Source organism: Platalea leucorodia (genome assembly GCF_965183815.1).
Source record: "Platalea leucorodia genome assembly, chromosome: 7".
Classification (NCBI taxonomy): domain Eukaryota; kingdom Metazoa; phylum Chordata; class Aves; order Pelecaniformes; family Threskiornithidae; genus Platalea; species Platalea leucorodia.
In genome coordinates, this window is record NC_138829.1 from 52,344,300 (window position 1) to 52,366,680 (window position 22,381).

Here is a 22,381-nt window from a genome sequence, read left to right on the forward strand (position 1 = left end):
TCAGAGACCAGTATTAAAGGACCCAAATATTCTTTAAAAACCCTCTAAAACAATGACACACTAGGATCCACCCATCCTACAAAAGCCTGCTATGAGGTAGATCATACAAAGACATACTGTTATAACACATGGGGCCCTTCAGACACTACACACCTTGTATTCCACCAGAACACTACCAACACAGGTAGAGATGGACAGCCCAAGGAAACCAAATGGCAGCTGCCATTACATTTAGTAGTCAAGAACCTGCCCTGAACCACTAACACTCTTACCTCAAAGAGGACGTGAACTCTGAAAAGGAAGCCCAGCCAGTTTCTTTTGCTGGCATAGGTTCTTCTGTACTCCACACATCAGACCCAACAGAATCCAGACTGGCACCATGTGCAGTCTCCATGGGTACATCAAAGTTAGCTGACCAGTTTGGTGCTGAAAAACCATCAACAAGTTCATTAGGAACAAATTTAAATAAAGAACATGAATGCACATATGCCTAACACACTGATTCTCTATATGTACATTCCAAAATGAGCAGCAAAATTCATAACTAGACTTTAAAGCACATGCAGAAGAATCCTCTATGTATTGTTAAAAAATGAATGCATTCCCTAAAAGGGAAATTCTGCTAGCAAGGCAGAATTTTAAAAACAGTAACTCATAGCATTCTGCTAAAAATCAATATACCTTATCTGAAGAACAAAAACAATAAGCCATACTAAATCACAAGTATAATCCCACTTTATTCTTTAAACTAACATCAACATTTGTTGTAATTTTTCAAAACTGATTTCTATAATTAAAAAAAAAATCTTAAAGAGTTTTCATCCCTTTTTCAGTTTCCTATGCACACATTTTCTTGAACATAGAAAATGAGCATGTCAACTTAGGTATGGGCAGTCTGTAAATAATTTCTCATGCACTAACACCACTGCTAAGTTTCAGAAAAGTTTAAGGCTTTTTACAACTTAGAATATTTATTGGCATTTTAAATTTTGGAGCAACTGTGACTTAACAGCATCTAATTTAGGATAGGTCAATTCAAAATACTTCACCTACCCAAGGGAAACATGTTTTTCATTAACACTTACATACAAAAAAACAGGCTGAAAAGGAAGCTCTGACTAGCAATTAGAAATTCCAACCCAGGCAGATATGGGAGGAGACCCACATGGATCAAAACTTGTTTGACACACAGATGCCAACGACACCAATCTGACAAAAGAAAAGAAAACCCTTAACTTTTCCTTCTATTTTAATTTAATTCCTTACAGTCTAGATAAACACAGGGCTTTTACCTACAGATATTGCCAGTTTAACTAAAGACAGTTTAGTCTACTGTGACTTGAACGTGAAAACTTTTAAACCAATTACATTAGTTAAGTTTCCACTTAAGAGCCTACTGATGAGCATCTTTCATTCACACGTGAAACCAGACCAATGCAAATTCACCTGGCTTCTGTAGGAAGTCTTTTAAAAGAGCACTGTTAGCTGAAAAGTTGTTCTGAAAGGCTTCCACTACAAATAGCCATATTTTAGGTTTGGAGATCAACAACCTATTAGTTTTGCAGGCATTCAAGATTTATAAATGATTACATTTCATCCTTCCCTTTCTGATTCCTCCTTCTTTTTTTCCTCTTGAAAAGCAGAAACATGAATTTTAGAGAGATTAAATAACTTGACTCAAGACACGTAAAGAATTCAAACTTCCCAACATTTGCATGCTCTGTTGCAAGCAGTCTTTACAGTAGGAAAGACTACTTTATTAAGATAGTTGGAATAAAAATGGTAAATGAGGAACACTCCCACAAAATAAGACTCCTAGATCTAACACTTTGCTGTAACTCAAAGCAACTGGGAGAAAAGCGACGTACGTTCACTTAAGTCTACTTCCATTTTGTCCTCTGTATTGGTGTGCGATTCAAACAAGTCTGGTTTTGTTCCATCCTCTTCTTCAGAATCTGTACTTTCTTCACTGTCCGTACTGCCCGAACTTACAATACAAAGAGACAGTTTACATTCTGTATTTAGTATCAGACCCTGGGCACAATGAAATACTGGAGAGTTTGAGGCTAAAGAGAATTACAACAGCTATCATTTCTGATAGATTAACTGAGGTATAATTTGTTACCTGTTAGTATTCCCCTCATTTCTCTCTCAAAATACCAAGGTTTAAGGTTTTTCACTTGATCATGTAAAGAGGCTATCTTTTTCACCAATATTTGCAAGTAAAAGACAAAGATTGATTTTACTCCTGCCATGCAAAAGGGAGCAGAAAAGGAAAGTAAGGAATCAGATCTGTGTACAGAGATTGTTGGGTTTATTTGGTTTCTTCACACTAAACAGAAGCACTGAAATGCAAAACTCTTCAACACCAATGTAACAAGATATAAGTCAATTTATTTGAAAACCTAACAAATAATCCAACAAAGCTATTTTAAAATCTAATCAACTGTATTCAGTCCATCCTCTTTGACTACATGCACACTTGAAACCTTATGGGCATCTCTCTGTTCCTGGTGAGCACAACTAACACAAAAAGCAAGGTAATGTGAGAAGGTGAGGATGTCCCTGAAACACATCACATTAAGTAACCACAATGCCACCAGCCAAAATAATTGATTTTGTACAGAAGGTATTAGCAACACACATTTCGAAGGCTGCAAGGGAAGAAGAAATCAGGTTTGTGACTCAAGCCACAAGAAGGTCAGAAAAGCCAAGACTACCCTGGGACAAAATTCAGTAGATACCAAGGGAGGCTGCACAACCCTGAGTGTTTCTGGGGCCAGATACTCCTTCCCCTCAATGCAGCTTCCTATGCAGTTTTGACCACAACCACACTGGTACTGTAGAGAGGACAGCAAGGTCTACAGAGATGTGGAGCTGGACTGCCTTGTCCAAGGCAAGAATGGCTGAGCAGGTTTAAAGGCAGAAGGAAAGAATAAGCAGCAGGAAAAAAAACAAGCTACAAAAGCTGAAGTGCAGCAAGAGCTGAGTAGGCAGGGCAGCTGTTGCCATCTTCTGCAAATTATGGCTAGAAGATAGACACCAGAGCCATCCCCCTACTCATTTCTTCACAGAATGGAAATACCTAGTTATGCTGGACAGCCTGTGCTAGCAAGTCAGCCTGAACCAAAAGACATGCTCACTAATGAGGGCTCACTATACTGCTATTTAGATGAAAAACACATTTCTTACCTGGAACGCCTCTGGGACTCTGGTGTGAACGCAATATGTTTTTCTTCCCAAATATCTTCTTCATCAGAGCCACCATCATCAAACTGCTGTATCCGCTCCTTACAGCATGCCTCAAACAAGGCTATGTTGCCCTAAATACAGCAAAAGTACAAAATCTGTATTTATGATTAATCATTCTACTTACATTAGTAAACATTTTGGAAATATATGACTATTCTGAAGAGAATCTTAAACCAGTGGGGAAAAACACATTCTCTAAAAGCAGCAGAAAACCAGAATGTCTTTAACAACTTAAAGCTTGTTAAGAAAATATTCAGTGGTGCTTGTTTTACTCAGCTACTAACAAGTTGAGTGGACTGTCAAAGAACAGCTAGGAGTTTCCATCATGTTTAAGAATGGCATGCAGGAATGACATTGAAGAGCTTTTCAGATAACCAGACCAACAAGTACTCCAGCTTTATTTTCTGTAGTGGGGCTCATTTCAGCCCAACTGACAATTAATATCTAAGGGTTAAAGTCTCTGTCCTTACTTTCCTGTCACCACAATCCCACTGGAAGACTGAAATAGCTTCTACACATAACACACCACGTGCAATATGCACAAATCGGATCCAAGCCTGTTCTTGAACCTGGCCAGAGAAATTAGAGGCAATTCTGTCTAATACTGATCACAAAGAATAATAGTGTCTTCCAAGTAGAAAATCTCATGATACAGGAACAAGGTGGGGTAGTTATTTTCCAAAGATTACACATCAAAGGAGTAAATATAACAACTACCACCAAAACTTTAAGGTCACACCGAAGTTTAAAAGACAGTAGTTTTCCTGACAGTACAGGAACACATACTTACACTTTCATTCGTATTGAGGGTAAAGTTGATGTCTGAGACCCGATCAAAAGAAACACTACAAAAAAAGCAGATGTATGCAATAAAACAAGATGTTGTATTATGACATGAAGACATGTCATTTCTCTTAGGTCTCTCGTTTTCCAATAATTTAAAAATATAAGATTAAAGACAAAGTAGTTTCCAATATAGAATAGTCAAATTCCTCATTGAGGAGGCCTGGCATTCATGTGATTTTTCTAACTGTGAAATATTTCAAACAAAAATACAAAACAATGTCGTCTTTACCCTATAGTTAGCTGTGAAGATGCAACAAGCCTAAGCAAGCATAACTGAAATGATATATGCAAATCTCAAATACTGTACTGTTATACACTGGAAAAAAAGTAGGCCTAAAGAATGCCTAATCTGACTATGGTCTACCATGATACAGCTCAACATCCTGCAAAGATCTGTGTTAGCAGTTCTTATACCTTCTCACCACTCTATAGAAGGGCCTTCACAACAGGAAGAGACAAAGTTAAAAAAAATGTAATATCAACTTCTGTTTCCTAAAGAAAAAAAAATGAACCTCTTTTTTTCTAAAAAAAAAAATCTTAAGGATCTTAAAGGAATTCCAACTCCTATCCTTGCCAAAATCCACTTGCTTCTAACAAAGTTAAAGGGTATCCTGAGTTGCTTCCTCTCCCATCACATCTTAATCTATAATTTCAGCAGATTATGTGGTGTAAAAAGGCAACAATGCTTCTTAGATGGCATGTGCAAGCTTCAGTCAACCACCACATACTAAACATGTCTTACAGAAGAGCACCGAGACATTTTAGTGTATTTTACTCTTCCAGAAACCATCTTCAAGTAATGCTTTTTACTCTTATCTGCATGTTCTTGCATCCCAAACCATGAATTCTTATAAAAATCAAGATGAACGCTATTTTCAGCAAGAACCTCCGTTCTTTCCCTTTCCCATTATGGCATCAGTTTACTTAGACCTGAAGACAGAGATCAGTTTTTGTGGGGGGTGTTTTTGTTGTGTGGGGTTTTTTTGGGTGTTTTGTTTGTTTGTTTGGGTTTTTTTTAACCTGACCAAGATTGTTCTCATTTCCTCATCACTTACCCTATTTGTAGAAACGAGCATTAACTGCCTTGACCATGAAAACAAAGGTAGATTTACGATGCCCTTTCTTACTGTCCCCTACAGAAAAGCACACTCACAGATGTGTTGTTCCTGTTATCTTTTCCAGGAAAACTTAAAAGTAGAGGTATTGATCTGGTCTGGTACATAGATTCAGCAGGGGAAAAATCACCATTGAGGCACAGAGAAAGTGAAAGTGCCCCCAACAATGCCATGTCATTGGACAGACATAGCTTTCAAAAGCAGTGTTATAATTTAGTTATTTATTCACAAGCACTGTGTTCTCATGTTGGCACAACCAGGACATTAGAAATGGAAGATAAGCTGTTGCTTTCCTCTGTAAACTGTTCAGTGAGGCTTCTATCAATGCACACATATGGTACAAAAAGACAGGACTGATTGACAACTGCCTCACATCAGTAAAGGCTTGTAGTTATCATCAGCAAAAACACAGCCAAATACACAATAAGAAAGGAAACTCCCAAGACTATAGTCAAAGCCAGTATAACGTTATACTCACTTCCCGATGTCATCTTGATCAGCAAACTTCTCATCGTTGAAGCCAAACTGGTCAATAAAATTGGACGTCATTTGTTGCATCTGATAATCAGAAAAGGCCTGGCAACCCCAGGACCAACGACAGTGATATAATGATTCTAATAATACTCTAAATCCTATTTGCCCACTTTGCTCCAAAGAAATAAATGTCTCTCTAATCTAAACATAAAGGACAGGAAAAGGATTTGTCTTAACCTTTGAATTTTAAATGGTAACACTGACTACACACCTACTGACTTAAAAGCCAGCCTAAGAGCATCTCTCAATAAGAAAGTTAAATCTCTAGTTTAACCACATGTTAATCAGCACGTTTCCAAATGCACCCCAAAGAAACAGTAAACACCACAGTATACTAGATAAAAGAAAAAGTTGTCTTTGTTCAAAATAACATGAAGTTATAAATAGTAAGATCCAGAAAAGTACATTATATATAGATACTAAAGCACAGTTGCATATTTATCATGTAGTTATCACTAGAAATATCTGTCTCAGGCACACACACTAACAGCATCTATTCAACATCTAGAAGAAGGAAACTATTGAACATTTTATATCTCAATGCAGTGTCACTGACTCAACTGTGCTTTATTATTATTTTTTTAAATAAAGATGCCAGTGTCAACTGCCAGCAGGTGGGTATATACACATTAAAGGTACACATGCATGTTTTCTCCTATCCATAACAGGAGTTTTTGTGCCTTATTTCCCAGGACTATAATTATATTATCACACATTCTCTAGGGAATTTCAATAGTGTTATTTCCACGTGTACAGTCAGCCAATGCTAAGACATTCTAGGAAATACAGCTGTCATGTCAACTGTCTTGGTTTCTTGCCCAGGTAACTAAAAGTATACAGTATACAGACAAAGCCTTTGAAGACGGTGGTAAAGCTGAACAAAGTGAATATGGAAAGAAAACAAAGAGAATGGTCAAAAGAAGCAAGTTTCGATTAAGGCATTATGAAAACTGGAGGAAAAAGCAAGGAGATATAGAAGGATGAGGTATACAAGCCACTATCAGGGCTGGCAGTGGGTCTGAAAAAAACCCTCATGACTGGTAGGGTCACTATGCTAAGCCAGGCCAAAACAAGAACTCTTTTACATTTTGACCCTAAATTTTAAAATCTGTAGTTTCAGGATTTGATACTAACACAATTAGTATATCAATATTACACAGGTAGACAATTAATTACTGACTGTAAAACAATTACTCTGCTTTACACTGGTTACTGAACTCTCCTTTCCTGTAAAGTATTTTCACTATTATGGATATTAAAAAGTGCATGTGACTGAAAGACAGTAGTGAATTACCTCTATGGGAAGAAAAAAAACCCAAGCAGCTAACCAGACTCGTTCTGTTTTATAAATGGTGCAACCATTAAGAACACCACTCATCAGGATAAACAGAAAATTAAGACATGAAGTTTATGACATCAGCTAGTTATGAAACTAGTGTGAAATCTTATCACTACATCAAAATTGTCTACAACAATTACATAAAATGCAGTTATAAACCACTAGTGTATCTCAGACCCTAGACAGTTCTACCCCATTCTCTAATATATTTTCAGTATGCTTAAAAGAGACAAAAAGTGGTACTAAGCTGGTGGAGAACAGAACAGCAATGCTTTCCTGGAGTAAAAGTTTCCAGAGCCACAGCAAGACAGCACATTAAATACTGTTGGCATGAGACACCTTACAACCCAGAACTAGGTGAGGGAATACTCTTTCAAAGACGTCAGTTTTGAAGTGTTATTCAGAAACTTACATTAAAAGTGTTTCTGAGAAAAAGGGCGAAAAAGGAAACCTTCCCCTCTGGAACAAAGGGTCTTCATTAGGCTTGGATTTTGAACTAGATTTGGATGCCAGAAGAAAGAAGTCATAGCAAAAGCAATTCTGCACAGGCAGAAGTTAAATTTGACAAAAATAAACCAAAGATGAATACGTTCCTTAGTATATTCCTCCCTTATCCAACTCCTAATGGGTCCACTTGAATTTTGGAAATTTGCCTCCTGTTTTGTCCTTTAACTGTTGGTCTAGAATAGGGTATTCTAGCTGAAGCCAGAGACACCTCAATGAACAAATTCATGCAGCTAGAGAACGCTTTAAGTAATTTCAATGCATTTCCCATCAGTGATTTATCTTGTGTAGTATCATGCTTTCCTCACAAGACCACTTTAGAAAGTATATTTCACTAGCTTAGCTTAGGAAAAAGAAAGATTAAGAAAATGGTGACAAACTTGAAAGAAACAGCACTGGACCATTTGCATTTCTCCAGATTAACTACCTGGAACTGCTGGGATTGCCTAGGCACAGCAGGTCACTAAGGGAATGCATGAAAAGCCCAGAGATATTTGAAGATCTTACTTTCTCACTAGAGCTGCTACAGATAGCACCCAACTTACCAAGTTTGTACTCAGGTGCACCTTACATGCACAAAATCACTGAATCAGATAAAAACGCATCAGATTCTTAAAACTTGAGCCACCACCCACAATTCAAACTTAGATAAGCAATTACTTATTATAAAAACTATAGAGGATGCATAAAGTACTGACATCAGTCTTAGACCAGGTAGCTACTATGTAGCTGTTAGTGCGAGCTGAAAGATTTTGGTTAATAACCCAGATAAGTAATGTGTTCCGTATAAGCGATCTATCGGCAGTCTTATGCCACACGGCTTCCACTCTTTCACCACCAGTAAAAGACTGATAGACATGCATATTGCAGATAGGACAGTACTATTACAGAAATGCTGTTGTTCTTCATCAAAATGGCACCAATGATCTCCATAATCACTCATCACAAAAATACTCTAATACCATAACCATATTAAACACTGTATCGTTATCAATTAGTCAGCTATGAAAGCATTAAAACTTCAAGGTGGACACAGCTTTGACTTAAGTTTTCAGTCTGGTTGATCTGAAGATTCCCTAGGTGTTCTCAAATTTTTTTTTTTCATTAAACCAAATGATAAATAATTATCTTTGAAATACTCACAAATGAGTTGTCAAAAGCATATACTGAATTTAAAAATAAGTGATCAAGTTCATTGGAAATTTAGTTCAGGAAGATTTGGCTATATATACTTGCTAGGTATCAAGGGTCTACAAGGTTAAAAACATTCAAGCTGCTAGATACAATCTGTCACAGGAGCATACTCAGGTCTTCATTTATATTGTGACAGCTGCCAAGTTTGACATTTTGCCAAAAACTGAAAGCATGTAACAACAAATAGCCAATCCTCCTTATTTCCTCATCAAAATAAGCTTCAACATTTAAAAATGAATCTATTAGCAAAACCAAACAGAAACCCATATTTGCTTTCATAGCAATTCACGCTTGCCAGAAAACACAATTAGAAGCCTCCATTTCAAACTTCTATATCTAGTAAGAACTAAAGTAAACACAGAAACTGTGTTCAACTTAGCCAGACAGTTGGCATATAAAATGTGTTCTTACACATAATGAGTAGAGATCTGCATACACAGCATGATCAAAGACTAAAAACTGGAAGGCAGACCAAGATATTGTGACTTATGTTAAGAAACATAGCTCCAGGTTTGATAAAACACAGATGTGTGCATTTCTTTGTTTTTTTCGCTTGTGATAGAAATAGAAATACAAGTTCCACTGCTTTTTAAAAATTTCTTATTTATTTTTACAGAAAAAGCCATTTATGCTGTTAAAAGAATTCAACTCACCTGCTGCAAAGAAGAATCCTGTGAGAAGCCAGTTTCTTTAAAGTCAATTTCATCATCACTGGAAGAATGAATGTGGCAGGTAGTAACCTATACAAAGGAATTTAGTCATTTGTATAGTATGTGACAGCCACTGAAGTATACTCACACTATCTGGCTGAATCTTCAGTTTCGTATCAAAACAAGAAACAGAATTATTTTTAGTTTTCCCAACTGCTATACCACATAAAACAGTCCCTGAAATATTTCAATAGCATTAACACATACATGAGTATTAGATACCCCAAAAAAGCCAAAGCTTTTGACTACTTTGGAATGATTATTTAACATAAAAAAGCCAGTCCTACAACTGACAGTTATCTAAAACAAAATGAGACAAAACTTGCATCTTGCCTTTGTACTGCACGAAATATATTGAACAGCAAGTGAATTAGTAGTCACCAAAATACTAGATTATATACAGAGATCCTCCTCCCTTCCTATATATAAAATACATAAAAATTAAAGGGAAACTGTCTTAGGTATCTACAGTATTTGCAAAAAGACAAAAGAATTAAACTTCAGAAATTCGTAACCAGTGTGTACTTGCAGAAACAAACATGGAGCAGTTGCCACAGCAACTGCTGTTTTAAATGTTACCCTTGAAAGAAGGGATTTTTTTGATGATCTGACATAGAATTAGTGGGAATAGTTTGTTCAGCGACACTGCTATCTAACCAGCACGTTCTTGGAAGTACTCCTCTTCAATCAGAACAGCACTCCAGAAGTAATTTTAGCTGGGACAGCAATTAGCTAAAGTAACAATAGCGACAGTTGACCCTTAAGACATACCCTATGAAGGATCACTAGTATAAAGCAAATTTACAGGTGACAAAATTTATACTGCACTATAATATATTGCATTATTCTACACACCCCTAGAACTCCATGTCACAGATTCTCAAGTGAAGTCAGGTGGTTCACAGATTCTTTTTATTTTTGAAGAAAATACAAGTCTATACAAAAAGAGTATTGAAACACATACAAGACAGACACCTTTCTATGCTCCCACAAATATCAGAGGACAATGCTACAGTCAGGATACATGTGCAAGAGAGAAATGAAGGAAGTTGTTACCTGAAGTATATTGTGCTTTTATGCCTTTCCCTCTGTCAGTATAACACTTTAAAAAATAATTGGGAGTGCTTTATTCTTCCACACCTACCATCCAGCCCTGCACTGCAATTTGCTAGGTACTAGAAGTACCCTGACTTCAAGTTAGTGAATTTCTGAAGGAAACCTGACCTATCAACACTAAAACTGCCAATACGTGTGAAGAAGAGTAATGCACCAAATGATCTCTGGGCTTGCTGTGTCTGGAGAAGAACTGTTATATCAAATGACAGACCAAGTCCATTGAACATTAGCACTCACTGTATATTTATGAAAATATTATTGCGAAGTCTGCATACTTCAAGGTAATTATATGGCATTCCATACCACAACGTGGGCTGCCCTAGATACCATCCCCGTCATGTGGGCACATTCTGAAAGGACAAGAGATAATATACCTACTCCGTCTACAACTGCAACTTTTTGGGCACAAAGACACCCAAAACCAAGTAAGAAGCTCTTTATTTAGTTTTAGTTACTACTAATGAATGAGGTAATCCCCAGTAGAAATCCTGCCCTTACTGGTGTAACAGAGACAAGCTCAGGACTCTTAGATAGACATAGTGTCTTCTCCCCCAAACTCTCCCTTTAGGAAACAACAGGACCTAAGGCCTAAGGTACATGAGTTACTTCTCTTGTTTTCTGACAGCTGCTGTAGTTGAAGCATAAACCTGAAAGAAGAAACGAGCATTACTCCACCCTAATAAGTAAATGGCAGAATTATGCCAGGGAAGGGATTGGAAATGACTACTGCAAATTTCAGCAATTAATTCTTTACTTAAGAAAGCTCCTCACTATTCAGACCAGTTGCTTTCCAATGCTGACACACAGCACAGGCACTTTTTGCAAATAATTCATCGTAATGTGTGACATTTTTTGCCTCATTTCCTGGTAATATTGAGAAGGATTTTCCGTAAGAGAAAGGAACTACATGGTGATTTTTAAGGCAACCATGAACAACTTGTCCTGTAGACTGTTATTTTTAGGCTTAGAGGAGGTATATTCTCCTCATTGAGTCTTTAAGTGTACCTCACAATCATTCTGTATCATGACTAATACTGGAATGATGCCATAAAAGAGACACATCTGAAGTTATACAAAGCGTCTTGTACAAACCTAGTATTACAAATCATATAGCATTCTTCACTGTACCAGCATCATTAATGCACCTTGTCTAAAGAGAAAATGATCAATTACACATTTGTTTAATCTTCAGCTAGGTAAGTGTAAGTAGGTAAGCTTAGTGAAGTACTGCCTACCTTCTACCAGAAGGACAATTAGCAGTGGAGAAACAAAAATAAACTTCCTGTAATGTCCGTAAAGTGTTCTGGGGAAACTCTGAGATAGTTCTGCTACATGCTTACTTCTAAGTCTGCAGTTACTGTTGTTTTAGAAAACATAACAAGAACTTGTTTGAAAGACAGAAAAGCCTAAAGAGGGATAAAGTGTTGATAGATAGAGCATGTCCAAAGAAGGGCAACGACACTGGTGAAGGGTCCAGAGAACAAGTCTTAGGAGTAGCAGCTGAGGGAACCGGGGTTGTTTAGTCTGGAGAAAAGGAGGCTGTGGGGAGACCTTATCACTCTCTACAACTACCTGAAAGGAGGCTGTAGTGAGGTGGGGGTTGGTCTGTTCTGCCAAGTAGCAAGTGATAGGACAAGAGGAAATGGCCTCAAGTTGCACCAGGAGAGGTTTATTTTGGATATTAGGAAAAATGTCTTCACCGAAAGGGAAGTCAGGTACTGGAACAGGCTGCCCAGGGAAGTAGTTGAGTCCCCAAACCTGGAGGTATTTACAAGACGTGTAGATGCAGTGCCTAGGGACATGGTTTAGTGTTGGACTTGGCAGTGCTAGGTTAACAGTTGGACTTGATGATCTTAAGGGTCTTTTCTAACCTAAACAATTCTATAATTTACAATCAACATCCCTGATGTAAAACAACTGAAAAAGAATAGTCTCATGGCTGCAGAAGCAGTTCATTACCCATGGGACCCCCAGGACCACACACCTTGTTCCATTATAGTAAGAGCTATCTTTGTTGAGCACCAAATAACTGAAGCATTGAAAGTACTCACAAGATCATTTATTCCCATAGCCTTCACACAGCTAACTTATTTACATATTTTTTAATGAACTTCACATCATAAGAGTATGTATACACATAAAGATCAGATCATCTGAGCTTAGTAAATCCAGTAAATTGACTGAAGAAGTAGTATAACAGTAAACCACAGTTCCATCATTCAGGTTAGGAACTGTGTGCCTAACTATTATATCACCCATGACTAGATTCTGCTCAACAGCTTGCTTAGGACAGGAAAACCTTGAACCATGTAAATAAGTCTACTCATCTACCCAGCAATAAATTTAAGGCTATTCCATAGAAAATTAAGAAACGTGTGCTTAAGATCTTGCTCCGGGGACACTGAAAACCTGCACTTTCAATCAGGTGTATAATTTTTCATTACATTAGTTCTGATAAGCTGTTGTTTTAACCAAGGATGCTGTCATCGACTTACAGAGGAGCTCAAACACTCAGACATACCAAATTGTTCAGGTTTATAGATGGAGAGGACAGGTCTATGGAGACCAAAGCACAGATCAAAAGTATGGATATTAGGGGACAATATGACTGAGAAGAAATACTACGGGGCTGTGCTTTCAGCATACACCCATACAATAATCGTAACTTAAATTTGACTCAGTAAAACAGCAAGCTGAGTTTTCTATGAGATCTGTCTTTTAGTATCTCCTACACCACACTGTATTGTCCGTTACTGCTTATCTTTGAATTAAATGATTATCCAAGGCTCATAAGAATTGATCGCGCAAGCAGAAACAAAGTGTATAACTTTAGAAATTCAAAGACACAGTATTTTCCAGATGGCATTTTAGATACAAGAATTTGTTTTAATGCTTCATATTTCTATTCAACTGAGTATTATGGAGTTTGGAGATATGTTTTAAAAGAGGTTTTACTGTTGTTATATCAAGTACGACCAAGTAAATGTTTACATATCTAAAGAGCTAACTACAATGTTATTAATTATAAATCAGCTTAAAATTCTGCCTCTTTACATGACTCTTGTCTTGGCCTTGACCAACAAGTAGTTTCTAACAAGAGGAAAATATCATTATTCTACAAACACTATGAACTTGTTTGCATTCACAGGCTCATGACAAAAATATAATCTGTACATCATTTGGTCCTGATCACAAGTTGCACAGCTTCAGATGAATTTCCTATTGCTTCTATTGCCACACACATCATGTTAGCATCATGTTCCCATTGCTATATTATGTTGAAATAGCAAATTTAACAGTCTATTAGTCTTATAGCTCAATTAATATAGCACCACTACAAGTTAATGAAGCCACATGCAAAGCACTGCATTCCTGGAGTAGTCAGGTATATTAAAATTCATGAACTGGTCTGCTGACATTGGAAATTACATGCCTATTAAAGTCTCCAAGTGATTATTCTTAAACTGTATGTTTAACATGATTACACAAAACCTCTTCATACTTCTACTTAAGTTTAGCTTTTTTCTAAAACTGTAACCACTACTGCTGTGTGCAGAAAAAATATGACAGGAGCACAACAAAAGTATGCAAAGTTACTTGACTTAAGCAAGGTCAGTAACACATGCAGTGGGATGCAAATCGCATCTTCCCATTAATCTTACATAGGCTCATTTACATACTGCAGATAAAGCAATTAACACCAGCTCCTACAGTTTTAGTTTGTACTCTTCAAGCACACAGGAGCTTTCAAGGACACTAACTTGAAGCTGTAAAGAAATCTTCCTTCTTGGCAATTGTCTGGGGTGAGCTATACAAACTGAGCTACTGCAAGATTCCCATACAAAATATGTATCATATGGCTTTAGTTGAAAAATAAATTAATGAATTATCAGTTCCATAGCTCAGCAACTAGATATATTTGTTGACACAAGTACATGGTAGTTGGGAAGACTGGTTGTGCTGCTGACAAAAAGAAACTGGGGCCCAAGTAAACAGCAGCAATTTTGATACCTTACCCATCACTACTTACCAGGTCCACTGTATTCCTCTTGTTAGTTTCTCCTAAAGAGCTTGTACAGAATGTCTCCCATCGCTCTCTGACCTCCTCTGGAAGCTCTACCATAGGAAACAGGAAAAAAAAAAATTGATACTATCAACAATGGAGCACCACTTAATTTTTAACTGTTCTTTTCTGCTCTACCAGAAATACTGCAAAGAACATATACATCCTCCTAAATCCGTAAGGATTACTCCATCTAGCAAACAAGTCCAAATTAAGCAGGTCAGTATCTCTTCGCATTTATTTCAGGGAGCTTTGATACTGTTTGAAAAAAAGACTTAAGCATATGTTTAAGGATGGCTGGTTTTAAATTGAATGAATCAGAAATAATCAATATTTTCTTCTTTTATCCAACAGCTGCCTTTTAATTTAAGTTTTATTCATTTTCTCAAAATTTGATAATAAAAGTCATGAAGAGAAACTTAAGATGATTAATGTTACCTTTAATGAGCTGTTGGACTAGTGTACTGTTTGGCCCCTTATCTGTACTATGCACAATACAGTTTGCTATCCTTGTCAGATGACCCATATAGCCATGCCGTCTTCCTCCTTCAGCCCTGCAAGAGACAAAAGGAATTCAGCTGCCCACACTCAGAGAACCTGTGCTACTATATTTATACTACACAAGACAAGTAGCGTAGGAGTTCTTAAGCAGAAAAGTTGCATCCTAAAACCAAAGGTTCACAAAAATACTGAAGAATTTAAGATACCAGCTGGTCTGACTATACTGAACCCGTTTAGAAGACTTAACAAGCCTGTAAACTACCAAGAAGGACATGTAGTATCTGAACAGACTATTTCTGCTTTCATGTTTGCGTGTGTGCAGAAAGAAAAAGACAAAATTAACAACCAATCTACAGTTTTTAGGAAATTTCTGTTGCTGAGAGTATTTTTCAAAACCTCAATACACTGAACATTCTCTCAGAGCTTTGAGTCAATGAACAAAAGAGAAAAAATTCTTAAATCCTAAGCGTGCTCTAGTATTGCAGAGTTTCTTAACATTACATTTAGCATACAGAGCTGGAATGGTATGACCAACTGAAATTTAAGTTAGGATCGTTGCTTTCCTGAAGTTTAGGAACGACAGGTACAATTACAAGGCAGTTCGAATATTTTTTATGTGACAGAACTGCTTTGTAGAAATAGGAATTACCAGGTTTTAGAGTAGTGCTTTGAGTAGCTATGGTCAGCTGAAACCGTTCTAGATGTGACCAAAGAGCTAAAGTGAGAGCTCCAACTTGGACTGCATTTCTAGCATTTAGCTGCAAGCTAACCAGACATTTGCTGTGTCAGCTTTTTAAGGTTTTGTGCTTCTTAAAATGAAGAAAAAAAAAAAAAAAAAAATCAAGAAAGACCCAAGCCTTGAACTTGACTAACTGAAATCTTTGTGAAGTAACAGCAGTTCAGGAAGTACCTTACGTGATGCAAACACAAATCACATTACCTGATTTTCCACCATCATCATCTAACACATGAGGTAACTGAAATTATGTTATGTCAATGCAAGACGTCATGAATGAAACAGTATCACATTGTTTACAGGAACAACTTGAGAGAGAGATTCCTGTCTTATTTCCTTGACTGCTTAGGTAACATGTACATTCAAAACAAGCAACATGTGATGATGGCAAAGGTCATCATTTCCAATACAGGATATGCCATAAAGAGCGCTTGTATTTGACAAAGTGGACTGACTGGTCATTGCCTAGCCAAAATGTCTAGAATGCGATTGTATCTTCTATTAGCAAAGGCTTATTAATCCCAGTGAATCAAAAAGCTTTTTACTTTGTCAGATGTCAGATTTTTACCAGCAGAAAGCAGTCACCCTCAAGCTTCTAGAGCTGCTCGAAATAACAGTAAGTGACAGAATACAAAAGCATAAAAAAGAAAAAAATCCATTTCCTGAAGCAGCTAAGCTAAAAATACGTTTAGATTATCTTAAAGACTTATCTTTCTTATTTGGAGTCATACATGTATAAAACTGGATAAAAGGGTGGATTACTTACAACAGTCTACTTGTTTCTCGCAAATAATCAATTCTTTCCATATAAAAGCATAATCTGTGGTTTACAACAATATTTTCCGCATTAGTATTTGCAATCATGAGACTAAATATTTAATTAATTCATCCATATGGTAAGCACTGGGTCAAGAACATTCTTATCCAACCAAAGAATGGTTTTAGGTTGGATCTATGGAAATAACTTCCCATACTTCTCTCCTATGAGAATCTATTTGCTGATAAAGTTGGCAGCTCTCTATAACCTCAAGAGAATACAATATAAAATCGAAGACATTTGGGAGAGCATGTTTTCTACAGTTAAATTAAGTCACAATCCCTCTCTTTGTACCACCCTCTTCACCTACTTCAACATCCTTATTTTCACATCAGTTTCACTAGCCATATATTCACTATCTAATTCACATCAAATAGGAACAGGAATATTTTGGGGAGTAGAACTGTCTCAAGTAATACACCAGCAAACCAGCAACACTATCCCTGTCAGCTAGTTCAGTATTTTGACAAGTTAGAGCTAATATTTATTGTTCAGTATCTCCTGAGCCAAACTTATGAGCCTTCAGAGAGCTATTCTACCACCTCAGGTGAAGATTAAGGGTTTTTTCTCCTGCTTAGGAACACAGTTTCAGACAACGTTAGCTACTTGAAACTTCCATCCTTTCACAAACACGTACTTTTAGAAGGTATTCCATTGCTGAGGACTCTGCTTTTACTACTTAGGAGTCTGTTGCTCCCCAATATATAATATGCTTTGATGTGTTTATAAATAATTTTCAATTGCTTACTGAAGAAAAGTATTTCCTGTCCTCTCAAAACTTATGGTATGTTTCTGTACTTGAAGATGGGTAGACTTCAAAGATCATAGTAATATCTTATACATATTAAGAAAAACAAAATATTGTATTCTCAAATGGTCATGGGAAAAAGCATTAGAATGCTACCAAAAAGCAGTACAAGAGAAAGCTTTAATCCAAATATTAACATACAGGTGTTTTTAGAACTGGCCAGATCAGTTATGAACTGGTCATACTTTCATTTCACAATTCAAGTCTTATGTATACAATTGCAGGGAATAAGAAAACTGGTTACTCACTGTTTCTTCTCATTCATCTCCCATGCTTCAAGTATTCGTTCTATTAATTGGCACTTAAGGAAGAGCTATCAAAAAAGCAAAATACACTTAGTAGCAGTAAAGTGGAACTATTATGCAATTTATAGTTGATTTTAACAAATACTGAAGTCTTACAAGACAACTAATTACAGGTTCAGGATAAGTACTTTATTAAAGGGTTTAAAGTTCAGAAGCAGCAGTCAGATCCCAACCAGAAACCTAAAAGCTAAACCTACATTAATTCTGCTTCTTTTTAGAGCTGCTAAGTTGTAGTAGCATAAAGCTATTGAAATAGCAATTTTAATTCTTAAAAATAAGAGAAATTTCTTCTTCAAGGAAAATAAATACTTGCAGCTCTGCACACATGCTCACTTTGGGGCAGCAAAAATCTACTCTATGGCACTTTCAGGTTTAACACCCTGAACTGACATTTTAAGTAAAACCAGAAAAATATTCCTATTAATTCTATACGTAAATAAAGTAAAACTGGGGTATATTTTATGTAAGAGTAACTGCTACAATAGCTGGGAGACAGGAAAATTCAAGAGATTCCCAAAAAACCACAACTCACATGTTTCAGTAAGAGATTGTCCCCAGTGGAATCCTGATCTGTAATTGTGCCATTTTCTGTGCTTTCAAGAGGACTTGCAAGAATCAATGCGATACAGATTTCTACTTGAGTATGCAAAAAGTTATTCCATGTATACTTAAAGAACATGTCCTGAAAAACAAATTCAACAAGGTTTACTAAGGTCTTTTCATTAAACATAACTAATAGTCTCACCCCAGCAAGTCATCTGAATGGCTACACTGGAACAAATTCTTTAAGTTTTACCGTAAGTAGTATTATGCAAGAGAAAATTTGTGACCTGCAAATAAGTTAATTCTTGTGCTTGCTATTATCTGAACACAAGGACTATCATACTGCATCACAACAAAACCTTAACTGTAACTGGATTTATCCCAGGTGTAACCCTTTGCACTTTCAGAGAACAAAGACAGGGAGGAATGACACTCCCCACTTACATTCTTTCTGCTAGCTTCAGCCCAGAGAGTTCCAGAGTCAGAAGTGCTATTTATGACCTTAGTAGCCCTTGATGGATTTCTCTTTTTTGAGTTGACTTAACCTTCTAGCATCTACAATACCGTTTATAATGTGCTCCTCACTTCAGTGAGATTCCTTACAAAATCGTATCTACCTGTTCTGAACGTGTCATCTACTAATTTTATTCTTCTATTACAGAAAGCTACCTCAGATAATCTAGATGCAGATGCAGTTTAAGATTATTAAACGCCTTAAACGAGACAGACAAATCATGTTCCTGGTTCTCCACATTTTTCCTCTTAAACATGGGAAAGATTTTTTCAAGCTTTTTGTCCAGCTATTTTAGACTACTTCTTACTGCAAAACTCAAATGATTGCTGCCACTGGTAAAATGAAATTAGTTATGGAAATACGTGCAGCGATTGCAACAGTGTTTAAAAATGTAAGTCTCATTCAAAATACAGCTAAAGATCTCTAATTTTCCTTCAGCCCTCCTAAACTAATGACAGCTTCCCATAAAGATATGCTACTGGAACTAGATAATTACTTTTCCTAACAGTCAAATCTGCACAGTAAAGCATGTGCTGTTTCAGCAAACATCATTAAGCACCAAGAAGTTTATATGGCTACAATTACTTTTTTCTTTATGTAAGACCTCCAACAGAAAAGCATGTTCAAACCTCACCGAATTTAGTTTACAAAATAATCTACTTATAAGAACACGCAAGTGTTCATAGCATGTACATTCCCTTGGACAACACATCTAGGAAAAACTTCAGTTACAGTGAAGTTAGCTATTTGTATACAAGTTAACACCTGTCCGCAAACCCAAGTTGTGCACAGAAATTGAGATGAAGACATCACAACCATAGCTGTATTAATTAGTTCAAGGAAAAAGGGATTTTAGACTAAAACAATTTGAGGCAGAGCAAATACTTACACTTCAAGTTTGCAACTGCTTGCTTAGAAGCAGAAGTTTACATACTATATTGAGAAACTATAGTGTAAGTTCTAGCATGTTTTGCTGATTATTTTTTAAGTGATACCAACATCTGAATTTTTTGGTAAACCTAAACACAAAGAATATGTCCTGCTATAGTTGAAGTATGAGGTAGGAAGTACTCTAAGTACACATTCCACATTAACAAAAAGCAGTGAGTTAACTGACTGTTTGCTGTGCAACATCTTGCTCTCAGAGGTTTGAAGGTGTATGAGCTATGAAAAATAACTGTCCCTTTATAGGACAGTGCTGAGATACTATTTGGTGTGCCATATATTATTAAGAGATGAAAAGGGGTTTTGAGGGAACAACTTAGGAAAAGAATGAAAACAGCAGGGAAAGCCTTGAACATGGCTGAAAATGTGAGAACATACAGATGAAAAAATAAGTTTTCTTAACAAACCACTTCATATATTTATGAAGGCATAGACAATAAGAACCATTCAAGTGATCAGAGGAAAATGCTGGCTTCAGGCAGATGAATTTAACAGTAAAATCCAGTATTAAAAGTCTTTAAATGGTACAGTAGAAGCCACAACACAAACAGGCTGAAAAGTTAGGCTGGAAAATACACTACAAGTTATCTACAGTGACAGAAAAAAACAGACAAGATCTTAATAGCAATCCATAAAGAAGGCAGCGTATTTCTTACCAGTATTACTCCTATACTGTTAAGCTCTATAAGCTCCTGATTCACACTGCTTGTATTTGTCTGTAAAAGGCTAGATATTAATCTAATCACATTTAAACGTGTGTTTCCCACAGGTGGATCCAATACACCCCAGGTTGTCTTCATGACACTTTTCTAGAAAAAAAAAGGTACATACATAAAAACACATTAAAATATCTTTAAAGCCAGCTCATCATTCCTATGCACAACGACAGAGTAGTACTTAAACATACACAATCAGTCCTTGAACAGTCTTACCTTCACCCTGCAAAAAAGCAATTTTTAGTTCTGAATACTATAGCTTATTTTAACTCCATAGACAGGAAGCACTAAAAATAGCCACATGAAACCATCAACACTGTAAAAATTGATTGTTAACTACAGACAGGATCTCAAAGTAGATGCGTTCTACCCAACCTTGAAAGGAATTAGGAGATACTTCCTAGGAAATGCTTCTCACTGGTTAATCCATGTACAGCTATAGTCTACATTGTTACAATGTACACAAAACAGCTAGGTGGACAGTCTCTGAATACATTATAATGCCTCAACAACCCTAACTTCATATACTTGAAAACAATGTCATTAAGCAACAAGCTTCTCTGGTGTCTTATTCTAATGTTATACATGAAAAAAGCGCCATCTGTAGTCTTTGAAAGAGTTACTTCCAACACAGAGAGAATCTCTTTCCGTCCACTACTGGGTCCTTATATTACAATCATAAGCTTCCTGGTTCTTACATTGACATTTTAGCTGGTTAACAAACCAGAACTCTTGTCAAAAAAACTAAGTGGCAATAAGAAAAATTTGAATAAGAACTAAAAACCTAGTACCAAATATGCAGTGAGCAGGGGAATTCATAATGAAAATGTCTTCCTACCTTAAGGCACAAATACATTTTGACAAGGAGACCACTACTGCCTTCTGTAACACTGGATGTCATTTTTGCCTGGCCAGCACCACCCTTGCATCAGTAAAAAGAATACTGACATCCTGCTAGTTCATTTAGTCCATTCCTTACATAAGGCAAAAATCTAAGGATGCTCATTTAACTAGTGCTCAAAATGAGCAACAGATTCAATAACTTCACTAGATGACTTATTCAAACGCTACATATGTCCAATCATCAGATAATACTCAAGTATCTTATGTGACCCTGCTTTTACTGTAATATAAACCTGTATCTTGCCATGTTGTTGCAATAAAGAGAAGACAGTTTCTTTGCATTTTATTACCTCTTCTGCATTTGGAAATCTTGAGGTCTCATCTTCTCCAAGATAAAATAAACTTTAACACTACCTTGACACCCCCCATCTGGTATTTTATAAACCTCTGGTCTTTATTTTCACTTTGACCCACAGGTCCTTCTCTCTTGTGGACTGTGGCACCCAGTTCAGGGTGCAGTGCTCCAGCTGAAATTTTGCCAGTGAAAATTCGAGTGGAAAAATATAAATGGATCATAGGTAAACTCCGTATTTATACATCTTGTACTTATCTTTTGCAACAGCATGACATAGATAAGTTGCTTAAATCAGTTAAAAAGCCCAAAGAATTTAACATGCCTAGAGTGCAGGGTGCATGCCGTGGAGCTGGTCTACTTGGGTCCTGGGCAAGTCTAGAGGAATTGTGCAGGCCTCATGTGGGCCATGCCAAAGTTCCAAACAACTGAAGCATCCACAATCCATGTTTCCTATGCAGACAGGATTTCCAAGCAGAAAACAGGACCCACCTTGAGAATATATAGCAAATCTCTTCGTTGCTTTCAGAAAGAAGTAATTGCATCAAGGCTATTCTGCCAATCAAACAAAGTTTAAGCTGGAAAAGCATATCAATTAGCACAACACATTGGCTGAAGAACAATAATG

The 22,381-nt window shown here is 36.7% G+C and overlaps 1 protein-coding gene across 20 annotated transcripts in view; it reads right to left on the reverse strand.

The window, feature by feature from the left end:
* PPP6R3 (protein phosphatase 6 regulatory subunit 3) overlaps positions 1-22,381 on the reverse strand; it is a 73,502-nt gene that overhangs the window by 15,447 nt on the left and 35,674 nt on the right. For 17 of the 20 annotated variants that reach the window (XM_082317778.1, XM_082317774.1, XM_082317771.1 and 14 more), the window contains 11 exons: positions 20,499-20,651; positions 18,373-18,522; positions 17,784-17,848; positions 15,112-15,227; positions 14,641-14,726; positions 9,438-9,524; positions 5,692-5,789; positions 4,043-4,097; positions 3,193-3,323; positions 1,869-1,987; positions 273-426 (listed from right to left, as the gene is read on the reverse strand). In XM_082317778.1, coding sequence (XP_082173904.1) covers positions 273-426; positions 1,869-1,987; positions 3,193-3,323; positions 4,043-4,097; positions 5,692-5,789; positions 9,438-9,524; positions 14,641-14,726; positions 15,112-15,227; positions 17,784-17,848; positions 18,373-18,522; positions 20,499-20,651 — 1,214 coding nt within the window. Of the gene's footprint in view, positions 1-272; positions 427-1,085; positions 1,210-1,868; positions 1,988-3,192; positions 3,324-4,042; positions 4,098-5,691; positions 5,790-9,437; positions 9,525-14,640; positions 14,727-15,111; positions 15,228-17,783; positions 17,849-18,372; positions 18,523-20,498; positions 20,652-22,381 lie in introns of those variants that run through there. The other 3 variants (XM_082317776.1, XM_082317775.1, XM_082317773.1) reach the window with 3 other exon arrangements.